Below are 13,644 nucleotides of genomic sequence, written 5' to 3' on the forward strand. Positions count from 1 at the left end.
AATTATTGGAATATAACAGGCACTTAATAAATACTTGTTGATTGATTCATTGAAAGAAAGAATTTCTCTTTAGATGGGGTGAATGACTTCTGTGGTCCTGTCTAATTACTGAATTCTGTAATCATCTAAACTTTCACTCTGCCCAGCTTCAAATACAGGACTGTACATTCAGTGAGACTTTGGGGTGTATTCTTGTATATTATCCTTAAGTTCCTTTTTTTTTTTTAAAGGATTTTTGCAAGGCACTGCAGTTAAGTGGCTTGCCCAAAGCCACACAGCTAGGTAATTATTAAGTGTCTGAAGTTGGATTTGAATTCAGGTCCTCCTGACTCCAGGGCCAGTGCTCATGCCTTGTATGTTAAAAGCACAGTTCAGAGTGTTGGAATGAAAGTCAGCTGTATACAGAGAATCCAGAATGCTGGGTCTGTGTAGGCAGACTGAAGGGACTTTAGCAGGTATCTTAGTACAATCGATTTTATTATTATTTATCTTTATTATTATTATTGTTTAGGACTTTGCAAGGCGATGGGGTTAAGTGGCTTGCCCAAGGCCACACAGCTAGGTAATGAGTGTCTGAGGCCGGATTTGAACCCAGGTGCTCCTGACTCCAGGGCCGGTGCTCTATCCACCGCGCCACCCAGCAGCGCCAATCGACTCATTTTAAAGACGTAAAACCCGCGTCCCGGAGGAGGAAAAGGAGTGGCCGAAGTCGGCTACTGCGCCGCGCAGGGTGAGGGGGCGGTCCGAGGCCCTCCTGGAAGCCGGAGGGCAGCGGCGCCCGGGGGAGGGAGCCACTTGTCCGCGGCCACCCACGGAGCGAGGGCAGGGCGGCCCGGGCCCGGGGCGGGCGTGCCGGTCACTGTTTACCTGCCCCGCGGCCCGGGCCGCCCCGCCCCCGGCGGCTCCCGGGCTATGACGCGGAGGGAGGCCCCTCCCCTCCGTCTGGAAGCGGCTCGGCCCGCTAGTTCCTGCAGCGCCCGGCGTCTGCCAAGCTGAGGGCACCGGGGGCGGCGTGCACCCAGCCGTGTGGAGCCCAGAGGTGGGCACGGGGTGCCCCGCGTGCCCTCTCCGGGGGGGTCGGGAGAGGCTCCCTGCCCGGAATCGGCGCGGCGGCTTGAAGGAAGCCCCGGGAGCCAGGGGGCGAAGACCGGGGGGACAGACAGCATCCCAGGCCTGGGGGCCGCTGGCGGACACGCGCGGCGCCGTGGGGTTGGCGCTGGATCGTGCAGTCAATGGAAGAGAATAAAGCGGGGGGGGGGGGGGCGACTGGAAGGGGACGAGGGGGCGGGGTCCGAACCTGGCTGCGGGCAGCGGGACCCGGGGAAGGGGGCGGCGAGGCACAGAGAATCCTGCGGCGCGGGGAGGGGCGAGGTCGAGGACTCCCTGACTCGGAGGTCCGGAGAAGGTTCTCCCACGTCACAATTCAGCATCGATCCCTTGCATGGGCCCGGGCGGCCTCTGCCCGGCAAGTCTCTCCTAAACACGGCCCAGTGCATAAACCACAAGGACGAGCGGCGTCGCTTGCTGAGGGGACTACAAGTCCCAGCCGGCCTAGCGGCTCCGGGGCCCGCCCTGCGCATGCTGGGAAGTTTCTAGGGAAGCCCGGCTCCGTCGCTCCGGTGGAACTCCCGCGACTTTCAGGCGGCAGCCATTCAGAAGGAGGGATATAGGGGCGGGCCGACGGAAGGAGCGGAAGGGCAAACTTTCCACGCCCTGACGCAGAGGCGCTTCGCCTCTACAGGAAGTGACGTCGCGCAGACTTCCGGCTTCGGCCTTCTCCGCCGCCGCCGCCACTGCGGGTTGTTATTCCTAAAATGGCGCCCCTGGACTTGGACAAGTATGTGGAGATCGCGCGGCTCTGCAAGTATCTGCCGGAGAACGACCTGAAGGTAAGGGCCCGGCTTCCGGGCCGCCGACCGCGGGGTCCCGCGCCTTCCCGAGCGTCCTCCCGCCCTTCCTCGCTCCTTCCCGTCCGGGCCCCCGCCCCTGTCAGCCCGGGGAGCCCCGAAGAGCGGCGGCGGCGGCGGCGGCGGCGGCGGCGGCGGCGCCTCCCCGCCCCCGGCGACAGTCGGACATCAGCGGCCCAGCGCCTCGTCGCTTTAACAGAAGGGGCAAACTGAGGCCCGGGACGAGGGCCAGAACTCGGCGTGGGGCCGGGCGGACCTTGGAGCAGGGCCCGGCCGAGCGCCGAGGATGCCCCTTCCTTCCCGCCCTCCAGCAGCGGCCCGCCGGGCCTGCGCCGGGGGCCTCGGGATGCTTCGGGAGGCCCCGGGGCCGAGGCGCCGCGGGCTGTCACTGGCCGGGACACTTAGAGTTGAAGCGTGTGAAGGGTTGTCAGGAGCCAGAGGCAGCCGCCTCGCCCCGCTGCCGCTCGAGCAGCCCGTGCAGGCTGCAGGGAGAGTGCCACGGCCCCCTCCCACCGCCCCTTCCCCAGCCCTTCAGAGAAGTCTCGGCCCAGCCTCCCCCCCAAGGAAGCCGAAGAGGCAGCTGCTGCTCGGGGATGAGGTGGCTCACGGAGCTTCTTGAAGGTCTTCTTGTTTTCAGATACTGGGGTTTTGACAACCTTTTGCAGCGAAGAATTTGAAGGTTCCCCCCTTCTCCCAATGGAGACTAGTGATTGGACTTGTTCTTTTTTGGCCCTAGGGGGGCAGAAGTAGGAACAAGTGGGTGCAGTTTTCATAGTGGTCTATTTTTGAAATTTCCTAAAATTTTGGAGAGGTGTGGGGCAGTGTTACAGACAGAGAACCAGTCCAAGTCAAGATAACAGTTTAAGTCTTAAGTCTGACACAGACATTGCTTGTGGCCTTGGGTTGAGCCACTTAACCTCTTAGTGATTAGGCTGCTGTTAGGACTATGAATTTTTTTTTCCTTTTTTCCCCTCTTTTATTAAAGATTTTCTTTGAGTTTTACCATTTTGCCCCCAATCTTACTTCCCTCCCCCCCCATGGAAAGCAGTCTGTCAGTCTTTACTTTGTTTCCATGTTGTACATTGATCCAAATTGAGTGTGATGGGAGAGAAATCATACCCTTAAGGAAGAAACAAAAAGTATAAGAGATAGCAAGATCAGACAATGAGATATCTGCTTTTTTCCTAAATTAAAAGGAATAGTCCTTGAACTTTGTTCAAACTCTATGGCTCTTTCTTTGGATACAGATGATATTCTCCATCGCAGATAGCCCAAAATTGTCCCTGATTGTTGCACTGATGGAATGAGCAAGTCCATCGAGGTTGATCATCACCCCCATGTTGCTGTTAGGTGTACAGTGTTTTTCTGGTTCTGCTCATCTCACTCAGCATCAGTTCATGCAAATCTCTCCAGGCTTCCCTGAAATTCCATCCCTCCTGGTTTCTAGTAGAACAATAGTGTTCCATGACATACATATACCAGTTTGCTAAGCCATTCCCCAGTGAAGGACATTTACTTGATTTCCAATTCTTTGCCACCACAAACAGGGCTGCTATGAATATTTTTGCCCAAGTGATGTTTTTATCCTTTTTCATCATCTCTTCAGGGTATAGCCCCAGTAGTGGTATTGCTGGATCAAAGGGTATGCTCATTTTTGTTACCCTTTGGGCATAGTTTCAGATTTCTCTCCAGAAAGGTTGGCGGAGTTCACAGCTCCACCCACAGTGTAATAGTGTCCCAGATTTCCCACAACCCTTCCAACAATGATCATTATCCTTTCTGGTCATATTGGTCAGTCTGAGAGGTGTGAGGTGGTACCTCAGTAGGACTATAAATTGCAGAGAAGGTGCCAACTTAAATTGGGAATGGGAATTTCCTCTTCTGGATTTCTGTGCACCAGCCAAATGTTCAGCCCCTGTACCCGCTTTTCAAAAAAAATAACAGTTCTAAATTGGTATTCACTCTACGAATAAGTGTGAGTTCCTAGATGCTGAATTTCTTCACTTATTGGAAAATATGTAGAAGGAATTTATGTTTCAGTTACAGTAGAGTTAGGTCATTTCTGACCAAGAGTTTTTATGATTCTGCTTGTTGTTTTCCTCTCGAGTTCAGATCAAGCTTTTCATTTTTATTTCGGTTTATAGCAGCCTACCTTGTATTGATTTGAGCCATCTTTTAGATCTAACCATACTTGCTGGGAAAGATAGTTTTCAACTTTGTTGCAGTTTGAGTGTACAATTTTTACATTATTGTTAAAATATAGTAGCAGATAAGAGTTGTAATTTAATTCAGGAAGGTGAAATAAACCATCTTTCCTTATTTCCTTTCCATCCCTCATAAAACATAGTAGGACAAACTTGTAATTGTTTAAAGGTGTGGTAACATAAACTTCTTTATTAGAATGGAAGTTCCTTGACAGGACAGATTGTTTCATTCTTTATATTTGTATTTCCATTATCTCAGTGCCTAGAAGTACCTGGTACATAGTAGGTGCTTAATAGCTGTTTATCAAATGACTGGTGTCACTTTTATTACTGTTTTAAAGTTTAATCCCTGTCTCCTTAACACCCCCCCCCCCAGTTGTTCCTGGTATGCTGCTATGTTTTAGTAATTTGAGGTTGAAGGAATTTAAATCTTCAGAAAATTGTTTTTTTGTTTTTTTGGTTTTTTGGTTTTTTTCCAAGTGGTTTCTATGTTTGTGTAATGCTTAAAAGTGGGTACTAATGCCAAAGTATTGGTTTACTCAGTAAACTTTGATCCAGCTGTTTGCTAAGTGGTTAGCCTGTAGGCAGGTTTCTCTCCTTTTTGAGATATTAAAGGAATTTGTGTAGAAGGCATGAATTCTTTCTTCTTTTGCTTTGTCAGTCTGTTCCATTCATGAAATTTACACTTAAGTGTAAACAATTATGTGTAAGCTGTCTTTGATTTTTTTTTTCTGTTTGGAAGAAATTTAGGAGCAATTTATTTTTTAAACAAGATGTCTAGATACAACTGAAAAGTCAAAAGATTATTTCACTAGTAGTAATTGTGCACTTTTATATACATAGTACTTTGCAACTTATGAAGAAGCACTTTCTTAATAGCAGTATTATGAAGTAGATTGTACAAATACTATCTCAATATGCTCTAGACAAGTGAAATATCTGTAGTCACACAGCTAGCAATAGAGCTGTGATTGCAACTGAGGTCTTCTGACTTTCATTTCTAGTGTTATTTCCTTGAAAACTTTGTATTCAGCATGAGGTACCATTGTCCTCATTTTCTTTCTGAATACGTTTTTGTCCTTTAGTTTCAGGAATTTCCACACTTTGCTGGCCTACTTTTCTAATTTCTCTCTATTCCTCAAGTCAAGTGTCTTAAGGTCCATATTCCACAAAATTTTGTCCTTTGATTCTCTTCTTTTGACAATATCACTTCTACAGTTTCAGTTATTACCATAATACAGATGACACCCAAGTCTTTTTCCAGTCCTGAGTTCTGGATATACATGAGTCCTTTCAGGGTATGTTATCAAGACAAGAGCTCTTTCTGATGCTCAAAGTCAATATACCTCAAATTGAATTTCTTATCTTTTTCACCAATGCAGAGGAAAAAGCATTGATTTAAGGGGGACTTGGATCTGAGCCTAACCCAGGCTGTATATCTACTTTGAGACCTTGTTTATACTTCCCCTAGTCTCTGAACTTGGAGTTCAAAAACCTGAGTTCAACTCAGTCTCTTAAGGTCCTTAATAGCATCATGACCCTGGCAAGTCACTTAACCTCTATCTGCCTCAATTCTCAACATCTTAAAAGAAAGATAACAATAGCACTAGCCTCACAGGGTTGTTAAGAAAGTAAAATGAGGTAATACTAATAAAATGCTCTAAAAACCATAAACTAATATATATTGTTAATTATTGTATCTATCATCATGTCCTATCCTCCAAGACTCTAAACTTAGTGAGGGCAGGGATTGTTTCTTACCTCAATTTTACAATTCTCCTAGTTTCTAATACAGGTTGCTGCAGCTGACTGTTTAAATAATTTTTTGTTAAATTGAATTCAGCCCCTAATTTATGTTTAAACTAGTTTGACTTTTATTGGTATCATTGCCCAGCCTATGCCAAACAATTTAAACTTTTAATATGATAATATCTAATAATAATAATAACTCATTGCTTCTAGAAAGGTTTGTCAATTGATTTCCTTTATGGCTGGACCGCTATCCTTTTGATTTCTCAGACCCAAACACCTATCATCCTTCTATGTAGTGTTTCCTCCATAAATGTACAAAGGTTAAGGATTGTTTCTTTTTTATTCCTATCCCTAGTGCCTGCACAGAATGACTGCTTAATAAATGCCTTTTCATATTCTTTAGCACTTTAAGATTTATAGAGCACTCTCAGGATAAGTCCTTATTTTAGCTGAGGAAATTTAGACTCAGAGAAGTTAATTGGGTTGCACAAGAACTCTTTCCACAATACTACACTGTTTCTATTAATGCTATAACATTCACTACTAAATTTAAGAACAGGGAATGGTTATGAGATTTCATTTTCTTGTTTTAAACCTGTTCTAATGAGTGTATTTGCTAATAATTAACTATTGCTTCTCATATTGAAGTTAGTCCTTTGAAATCTGATACCTACTTGAAATTGTGCATTAAAATATTTTTAGAAATAACCTTTTATTGTCTTAGACTTTAGAAAGCTGTGATGTGCTCAACTTTAAGTTTACTGTTCCACTCCTTCAAACTAAGGAAAGTGTGGTTGTCATCACATTTCGTTTCCTTTTTGAACCCAGTTATTTTCTATTTAGTGTAAACTGTCATGATGTTTCTGGGCAACAACAGATAAGGAAGTTTTGTGGGTTTGCCCACAAAACAAGTGATCTCCCTGTTGGAAGGGCTTTATGGGGTACATGTCTAGGATTGTTAACTTTTTGTTTGTAGAAATCAGTGTTTCATGGGGGACCATGATCAAAGATTTCCATGCATGATTCTCCCCCCATGGGTGATGAACCCTAGCAGAGGCTAGGTTCTGATTAATTAAGCTAGTCTGTGGATGGCAGACAAGTCAGCTATTGCTGAATTTATCCTGGAAGCCCTTCTAGGTGGTGGAACTCTTCAGAGCTTGTTCTATACTTCTATGGCCTTTGGGAATATAAGGCTATCTCTTTACCACAGTCATTCTAGTATGACTTTTTTTTTTAGGTTTGTTTTTTTTTTTGCAAGGCAAATGGGGTTAAGTGTCTTGCCCAAGGCCACACAGCTAGGTAATTATTAAGTGTCTGAGACCGGATTTGAACCCAGTTACTCCTGACTCCTGGGCTGGTGCTTTATCCACTGCGCCACCTAGCTGCCCCTCTAGTATGACTTTTATACAGTTTGACAAATTTCAGTTTGTTTCGGGTTCATGGAGTTGATGTAAAATCAAGACATGGGCCAAGGAAAAAGTTCAGAGTATTCTCAGCCTCAATTTCCTCATCTGCAAAGTGAGGTTGGACTAGATCTTCTCTAAGGTCCCCTTCTCATCTATCACTATTACTATGATTAGTATGTGACTGTATTAAAGAGGAGGCAAATAGACGAATACTGATATCATTTAATGATCATAGATGCCATCCTTTCCATGAAGGCATTTCTGGTGGCTGTCATTGTCCTTTTTCATTACTCACCTAGTTATTTTGTTCAACTATAATTAATTTGCAAAGTAATAATTGTTTTATAGTAACATTTTTAGTGTCTATTGTGTGCCACACACAAAGTCTGTACAAAGAAAAGAGACAACTCTTATCTTCAGGGAACTTAGATTCTATTACAGGAGAGAATATATTCACAGATGAAAATAATGTGTATGTACAAAACAGTGCACAGTAATGGAAAGTACTAATAACTGAGGGTAATAAGGATGGTGGACGGCTAGGTGGCGCAGTGAATAGAGGACTGATTTTGGAGTCAGGAAATGGAAAATAGGCTCTCAGATACTGAACTAGCTGTGTAACCTTAACCAAGTCATTTGACCTGACTACCTTGCATCCAGAGCCATCTCCAGCTATCCTGATTCATATCTGACCACTGGACCCAGATGAGTCTGGAGGAGAAAGTGAGACTGGTGGCTTAGCACAGCACCCCCTCACTCAAATCCAATTCATGTTCTTGTCATGGCATCGCCTCCCCTGATGTCATGGTTTGTCTTTGGAAATGAAGGACAAACATCAACAGCAAGAATGGTTATTAAGAATTGTTGCTTGAGGGGGGGAAGTTTTCCCAGGCAAGTGAGAGAGTCTTTGTATAAAGATTCTAAGAGATGCAAGGCCATGTGAGAGGGGCAGAAAGCAAGTCAGTTTGACCAAAGTGGAGAGTGCTTGAAGTGTGGGGTGGGTGAGCAGGTTAGAGTAATGTATTATCATTCTGTAGCTAGATATGAAGGAGACTTTAACTGCCGAATAGAGGATTTTGGTTTTGATCATAAGAGATATTAGGGAGCCACTGAAGCTTCTTGAGCCAAGCTCCATGATTAGGAATGTCAATTTGGTAACTGGGTGGAAGATAGATTGAATATGGGAGATCCTGGATGCAAGATGAGTTTAGAGAATACTGAGGGCCTCTCTCTGTATCTCTCTGAGGGCCTATCTCAGTGCTTTTATATAATAGTACCTACTAAATATTTGTTGAATGAAGGAATGAATGAATCTCAGATGAAAAAAGTTTGTTTTGGTATGGAAATTAAATGGTCTTCTTACCCAAATAGTTACTTGATTTTTGATGCGGTTAAATTGGAGATACTTACTAGTCTTAAATGGATCTGTGACTTCATTGATTTGGATTTCTGTCCATGCCCACCCATAAATTTGCCACAAGGGAGTCCACCCAACATATTGGAGGCTTTCTTTTTTTCTTTTGGAGCTTCTAGAATAAATGGTAAATTTCAGGATATTTAGGCTTATCAATAAGATGTAGATTTCCAAGACTAGATGACAAAATGAAAATCTTTCCCATTGGAATGTCTGTACATTTTTTTTTAGGTTTTTGCAAGGCAAAAACAGCTAGGTAATTATTAAGTGCCTGAGGTTGTATTTGAACTCAGGTCCTCCTGACTCCAGGGCTGGTGCTTTATTCACTATGCCACCTAGCCGCCCCTTCCCATTGGAATGTGTTAGGATTGTAGGCCACAATCTCTATATGCTACTTTACACATAATCTGTTTATGGAAGAATGGATTACACTTATATATTTTTTTTGAGGGGGAGGTGATCTTGACCTGTGATTTAATTTATACAAAGGAAGATTTGGTGAGAAAAATCCCTCAGCTTATTCAGATCCACTGTGTACTTCAATTTCACAGAGTTTCAGTATTGCTTAGAGCACCCAGAGGTTGTGATCCAGTTTGTCAGAGAGGAGGCTTGAATTCCAGGTCTTTTGATTTCCTGATTCTGAGGCTGAATTATTATTCACTGTGTCCTATTGCTTTTCCTACCAAATTTGCAATTAAATAAACATTTATTAAGTACCTTATATACAAAGCAGTGGGTTAGACAGAATGCAAAGTGGAAAGAGTGTTAGAATTGGCTGATGCCAGAGAGACCTTCTATTACAGCCTCATCATTTTACCAAGGAAGAAAATGTTACTTCAAAAGATGAAGTGACTTCCCTCATATCACATGGATATCAGAAACAATATTTGAACCCCAGATCTTCTGACTCTTATTAAGGGATATTTGAAGTTAATTCTACTGTCTCTTCTACCTTAAAGCTGCCAACATCTTTACACTGTCTACTGTAATCCTTCTGGATTGAAAACTAAGAGGATAGAGATCTTTTCTAATTTATTTTTACATCTCCTTGCAGTCAGCATAGTGCTCTACACATAGTTTATACTTAATGAACATTTGCTGCATTTAATCCACATAGACCATGAGTCTTAAGGTTTCATAGAACACTTGGGAATTACTGACATTAGTTTCGTTCTCATCAGTTCCCTTGTATTGGGGAAATAGTGAAATAAAATGGTAAAGGAGGGTGCTATTGAATAGCTTTTTATCTTTATTTATTTATTTATTTTTATTAAAGATATTATTTGAGTTTTACAATTTTCTCCCAATCTTGCTTCCCTCCCCCCACTCCCACCCCACAGGTAGCACTCTGTCAGTCTTTACTTTGTTTCCATGTTGTACCTTGATCCAAATTGGGTGTGATGAGAGAGAAATCATATCCTTAAAGAGAACAGAATTCTCAGAGGTAACCAGATCAGACAATAAGATATCTGTTTTTTTTTCCAAATTAAAGGGAATAGTCCTTGTACTTTGTTCAAACTCCACAGCTCCTTATCTGGATACAGATGGTACTCTCCTTTGCAGACAGCCCAAAGTTGTTCCCAATTGTTGCACTGATGGAACGAGCAAGTCCTTCAAGGTTGAACATCACTCCCAAGTTGCTGTTAGGGTGTACAGTGTTTTTCTGGTTCTGCTCATCTCACTCAGCATCAGTTCATGCAAATCCCTCCAGGTTTCCCTGAAATCCCATCCCTCCTGGTTTCTAATAGAACAATAGTGTTCCATGACATACATATACCACAGTTTGCTAAGCCATTCCCCAAATGAAGGACATTTACTGGATTTCTATTCTTTGCCACCACAAACAGGGCTGCTATAAATATTTTTGTACAAGTAATGTTTTTACCCTTTTTCCTCATCTCTTCAGGGTATAGACCCAGTAGTGGTATTGCTGGGTCAAAGGGTATGCACATTTTTGTTGCCCTTTGGGCATAGTTCCAAATAGCTCTCCAGAAGGGTTGGATGAGTTCACAGCTCCATCAACAGTGTAATAGTGTCCCAGATTTCCCACATCCCTTCCAACAAAGATCATTATCCTTCCTGGTCATACTGGCCAATCTGAGAGGTGTGAGGTGGTACCTCAGAGAAGCTTTAATTTGCATTTCTCTAATAATTAATGATTTAGAGCATTTTTTCATATGGCTATGGATTGCTTTGATCTCCTCATCTGTAAATTGCCTTTGCATATCCTTTGACCATTTGTCAATTGGGGAATGGCTTTTTGTTTTAAAAATATGACTCAGTTCTCTATATATTTTAGAAATGAGTCCTTTGTCAGAATCATTAATTGTAAAGATTGTTTCCCAATTTACTACTTTTCTTTTGATCTTGATTACATTGGTTTTATCTGTGCAAAAGCTTTTTAATTTAATGTAATCAAAATCATCTAATTGGTTTTTAGTGATGTTCTCCAACTCTTCCTTAGTCATAAATTGTTCCCCTTTCCATAGATCTGACAGGTAGACTAGTCCTTGATCTTCTAATTTGCTTATAGTATTGTTTTTTATGTCTATGTCCTGTAACCATTTGGATCTTATCTTGGTAAAGGGTGTGAGGTGTTGGTCTAATCTAAGTTTCTTCCATACTAACTTCCAATTATCCCAGCAGTTTTTATCAAAGAGGGAGTTTTTATCCCAGTGGCCGGACTCTTTGGGTTTATCAAACAGCAGATTACTATACTCCTCTCCTGCTTTTACACCTAGTCTATTCCACTGGTCCACCACTCTATTTCTTAGCCAATACCAAAAAGTTTTGATGACTGATGATTTATAATATAATTTTAGATCGGGTAGTGCTAAGCCACCTTCATTTGCATTTTTTTTTCATTAAGCTCCTGGCAATTCTTGACTTCTTATTTCTCCATATGAATTTACTTACAATTTTTTCTAACTCATTAAAGTAATTTTTTGGAATTTTGATTGGTAGGGCACTAAACAGATAGTTTAGTTTTGGTAGAATTGTCATTTTTATTATATTAGCTCTCCCTATCCATGAGCAGTTGATATTTGCCCAGTTATTTAAATCTGATTTAATTTGTGTGAGAAGTGTTTTATAATTGTTTTCAAAAAGATTCTGAGTCTGTCTTGGCAAATAGACTCCCAAATATTTTACACTGTCTGAGGTTACTTTGAATGGGATTTCTCTTTCTAGCTCTTCCTGCTGTTTCTTGCTAGACATATATAGAAAAGTTGAGGATTTATGGGGGTTTATTTTATAACCTGCAACTTTGCTAAAATTGCTAATTGTTTCCAGTAGTTTTTTAGATGATTTCTTGGGATTCTCTAGGTAGACCATCATGTCATCTGCAAAGATTGAGAGTCTTGTCTCTTCCTTCCCAATTGTAATTCCTTCAATTTCTTTTTCTTCTGTAATTGCTGATGCTAACATTTCTAATACAATATTGAATAGTAGTGGTGATAATAGGCACCCTTGTTTGACCCCTGATCTTATTGGGAATGCCTCTAACCTCTCCCCATTTAATATAATGCTTGTTGATGGTTTCAGATAGATACTGCTAATTATTTTAAAGAACAGTCCATTTATTCCTACACTCTCTAGTGTTTTTAATAGGAATGGATACTGTATTTTGTCAAAAGCTTTTTCGGCATCTATTGATATGATCATATGATTTCTGATAGGTTTGTTATTGATATAATTGAGTATACTAACAGTTTTCCTAATATTGAACCAACCCTGCATTCCTGGAATAAATCCTACTTGATCATAATGTATTATCCTAGTGATGACTTGTTGTAGTCGTTTTGCTAAGATTTTATTTAGGATTTTTGCATCTATATTCATCAGGTCTATAATTTTCTTTCTCTGTTTTAACTCTTCCTGGTTTAGGTAACAGTACCATATTGGTTTCATAGAAAGAGTTAGTCAGAGTTCCATCTTTCCCTATTTTTCCAAAGAGTTTATATAGGATTGGAACCAATTGTTCCTTAAATGTTTGGTAGAATTCACTTGTGAATCCATCAGGCCCTGGAGATTTTTTTTAAGGGAGTTCAATAATGGCTTGTTGAATTTCTTTTTCTGAGATAGGGTTGTTTAGTTATTTAATCTCTTCTTCATTTAACCTGGGCAACTTATATTTTTGTAAATATTCATCCATTTCACTTAGATTATCAAATTTATTGGCATAGAGTTGGGCAAAATAATTTCGAATTATTACTTTAATTTCCTCCTCATTGGTGGTGAGTTCACCTTTTTCATTTATGATACTAGCAATTTGGTTTTCTTCTTTCTTTTTTTAATCAAATTGACCAGAGGTTTATCAATTTTATTGTTTTTTTCATAATACCAACTTGAATAGATTTTTTAGAAGAAAGCATAATTCCTGTCAGGGAAAAAATCAAGACTTGATAATTATTTTTAAAATATTAATTAAGTTTTAAGTTTAGATCTGAGCTCAAGTTGAGGGAGAACACAAGTGGTATGGTGGGAAAGCAACTGTATTTGGGGTCAGAGGACCTATGTTAGAATGCTGTCTCTGTTACTATCTATGGGACTTGGGCCAAAGTTACCATCTTAAAATAAACCTTGTTTGATAGTTATAGCCTTCCACTTTTCGTAAAACCCTCCAGGCTTCTAAAGTTAACATTGGTCACTTTCATAATGTGATTATTATTAATCAAGCAGGCAATAAAAGTATTTATTTTATATTGTATGTGCTAAGCATTGTACTAATTATTGAGGATTTAAGAAAAAGTAAAAATAGTCCCTGCCCTCAAGGAAATTTTATTCTAATAGTAGGGATGACAAATAGGTTTATATATATGCCAGATACATGCCGAAGGGAGGCACTAGCAACTGGTGAAGACTAGGAAGAGGCTGTGTAAAAGTTGTCATTTAATCTTAATCTCTAAGGAAGCTAAGGAATTTAAGAGATGGGGATGAAGAGTGAGAGCATTTCAGGAATG

The 13,644-nt window shown here is 41.5% G+C and overlaps 1 protein-coding gene across 1 annotated transcript in view; it reads left to right on the top strand.

Annotated features, from left to right (window-relative positions):
• Nucleotides 1-1,637: 1,637 nt before the first annotated feature.
• The window catches only part of PPP6C (protein phosphatase 6 catalytic subunit), a 49,891-nt gene continuing 37,884 nt past the window's right edge, over nt 1,638-13,644 (top strand). The window contains exon 1 of the mRNA XM_074211583.1: nt 1,638-1,889. Coding sequence (XP_074067684.1) covers nt 1,815-1,889 — 75 coding nt within the window. The 5' untranslated portion in view covers nt 1,638-1,814. The remainder of the gene's footprint in view (nt 1,890-13,644) is intronic.

Source organism: Macrotis lagotis, chromosome 1 (genome assembly GCF_037893015.1).
Source record: "Macrotis lagotis isolate mMagLag1 chromosome 1, bilby.v1.9.chrom.fasta, whole genome shotgun sequence".
NCBI classification, from domain to species: Eukaryota; Metazoa; Chordata; class Mammalia; order Peramelemorphia; family Peramelidae; genus Macrotis; species Macrotis lagotis.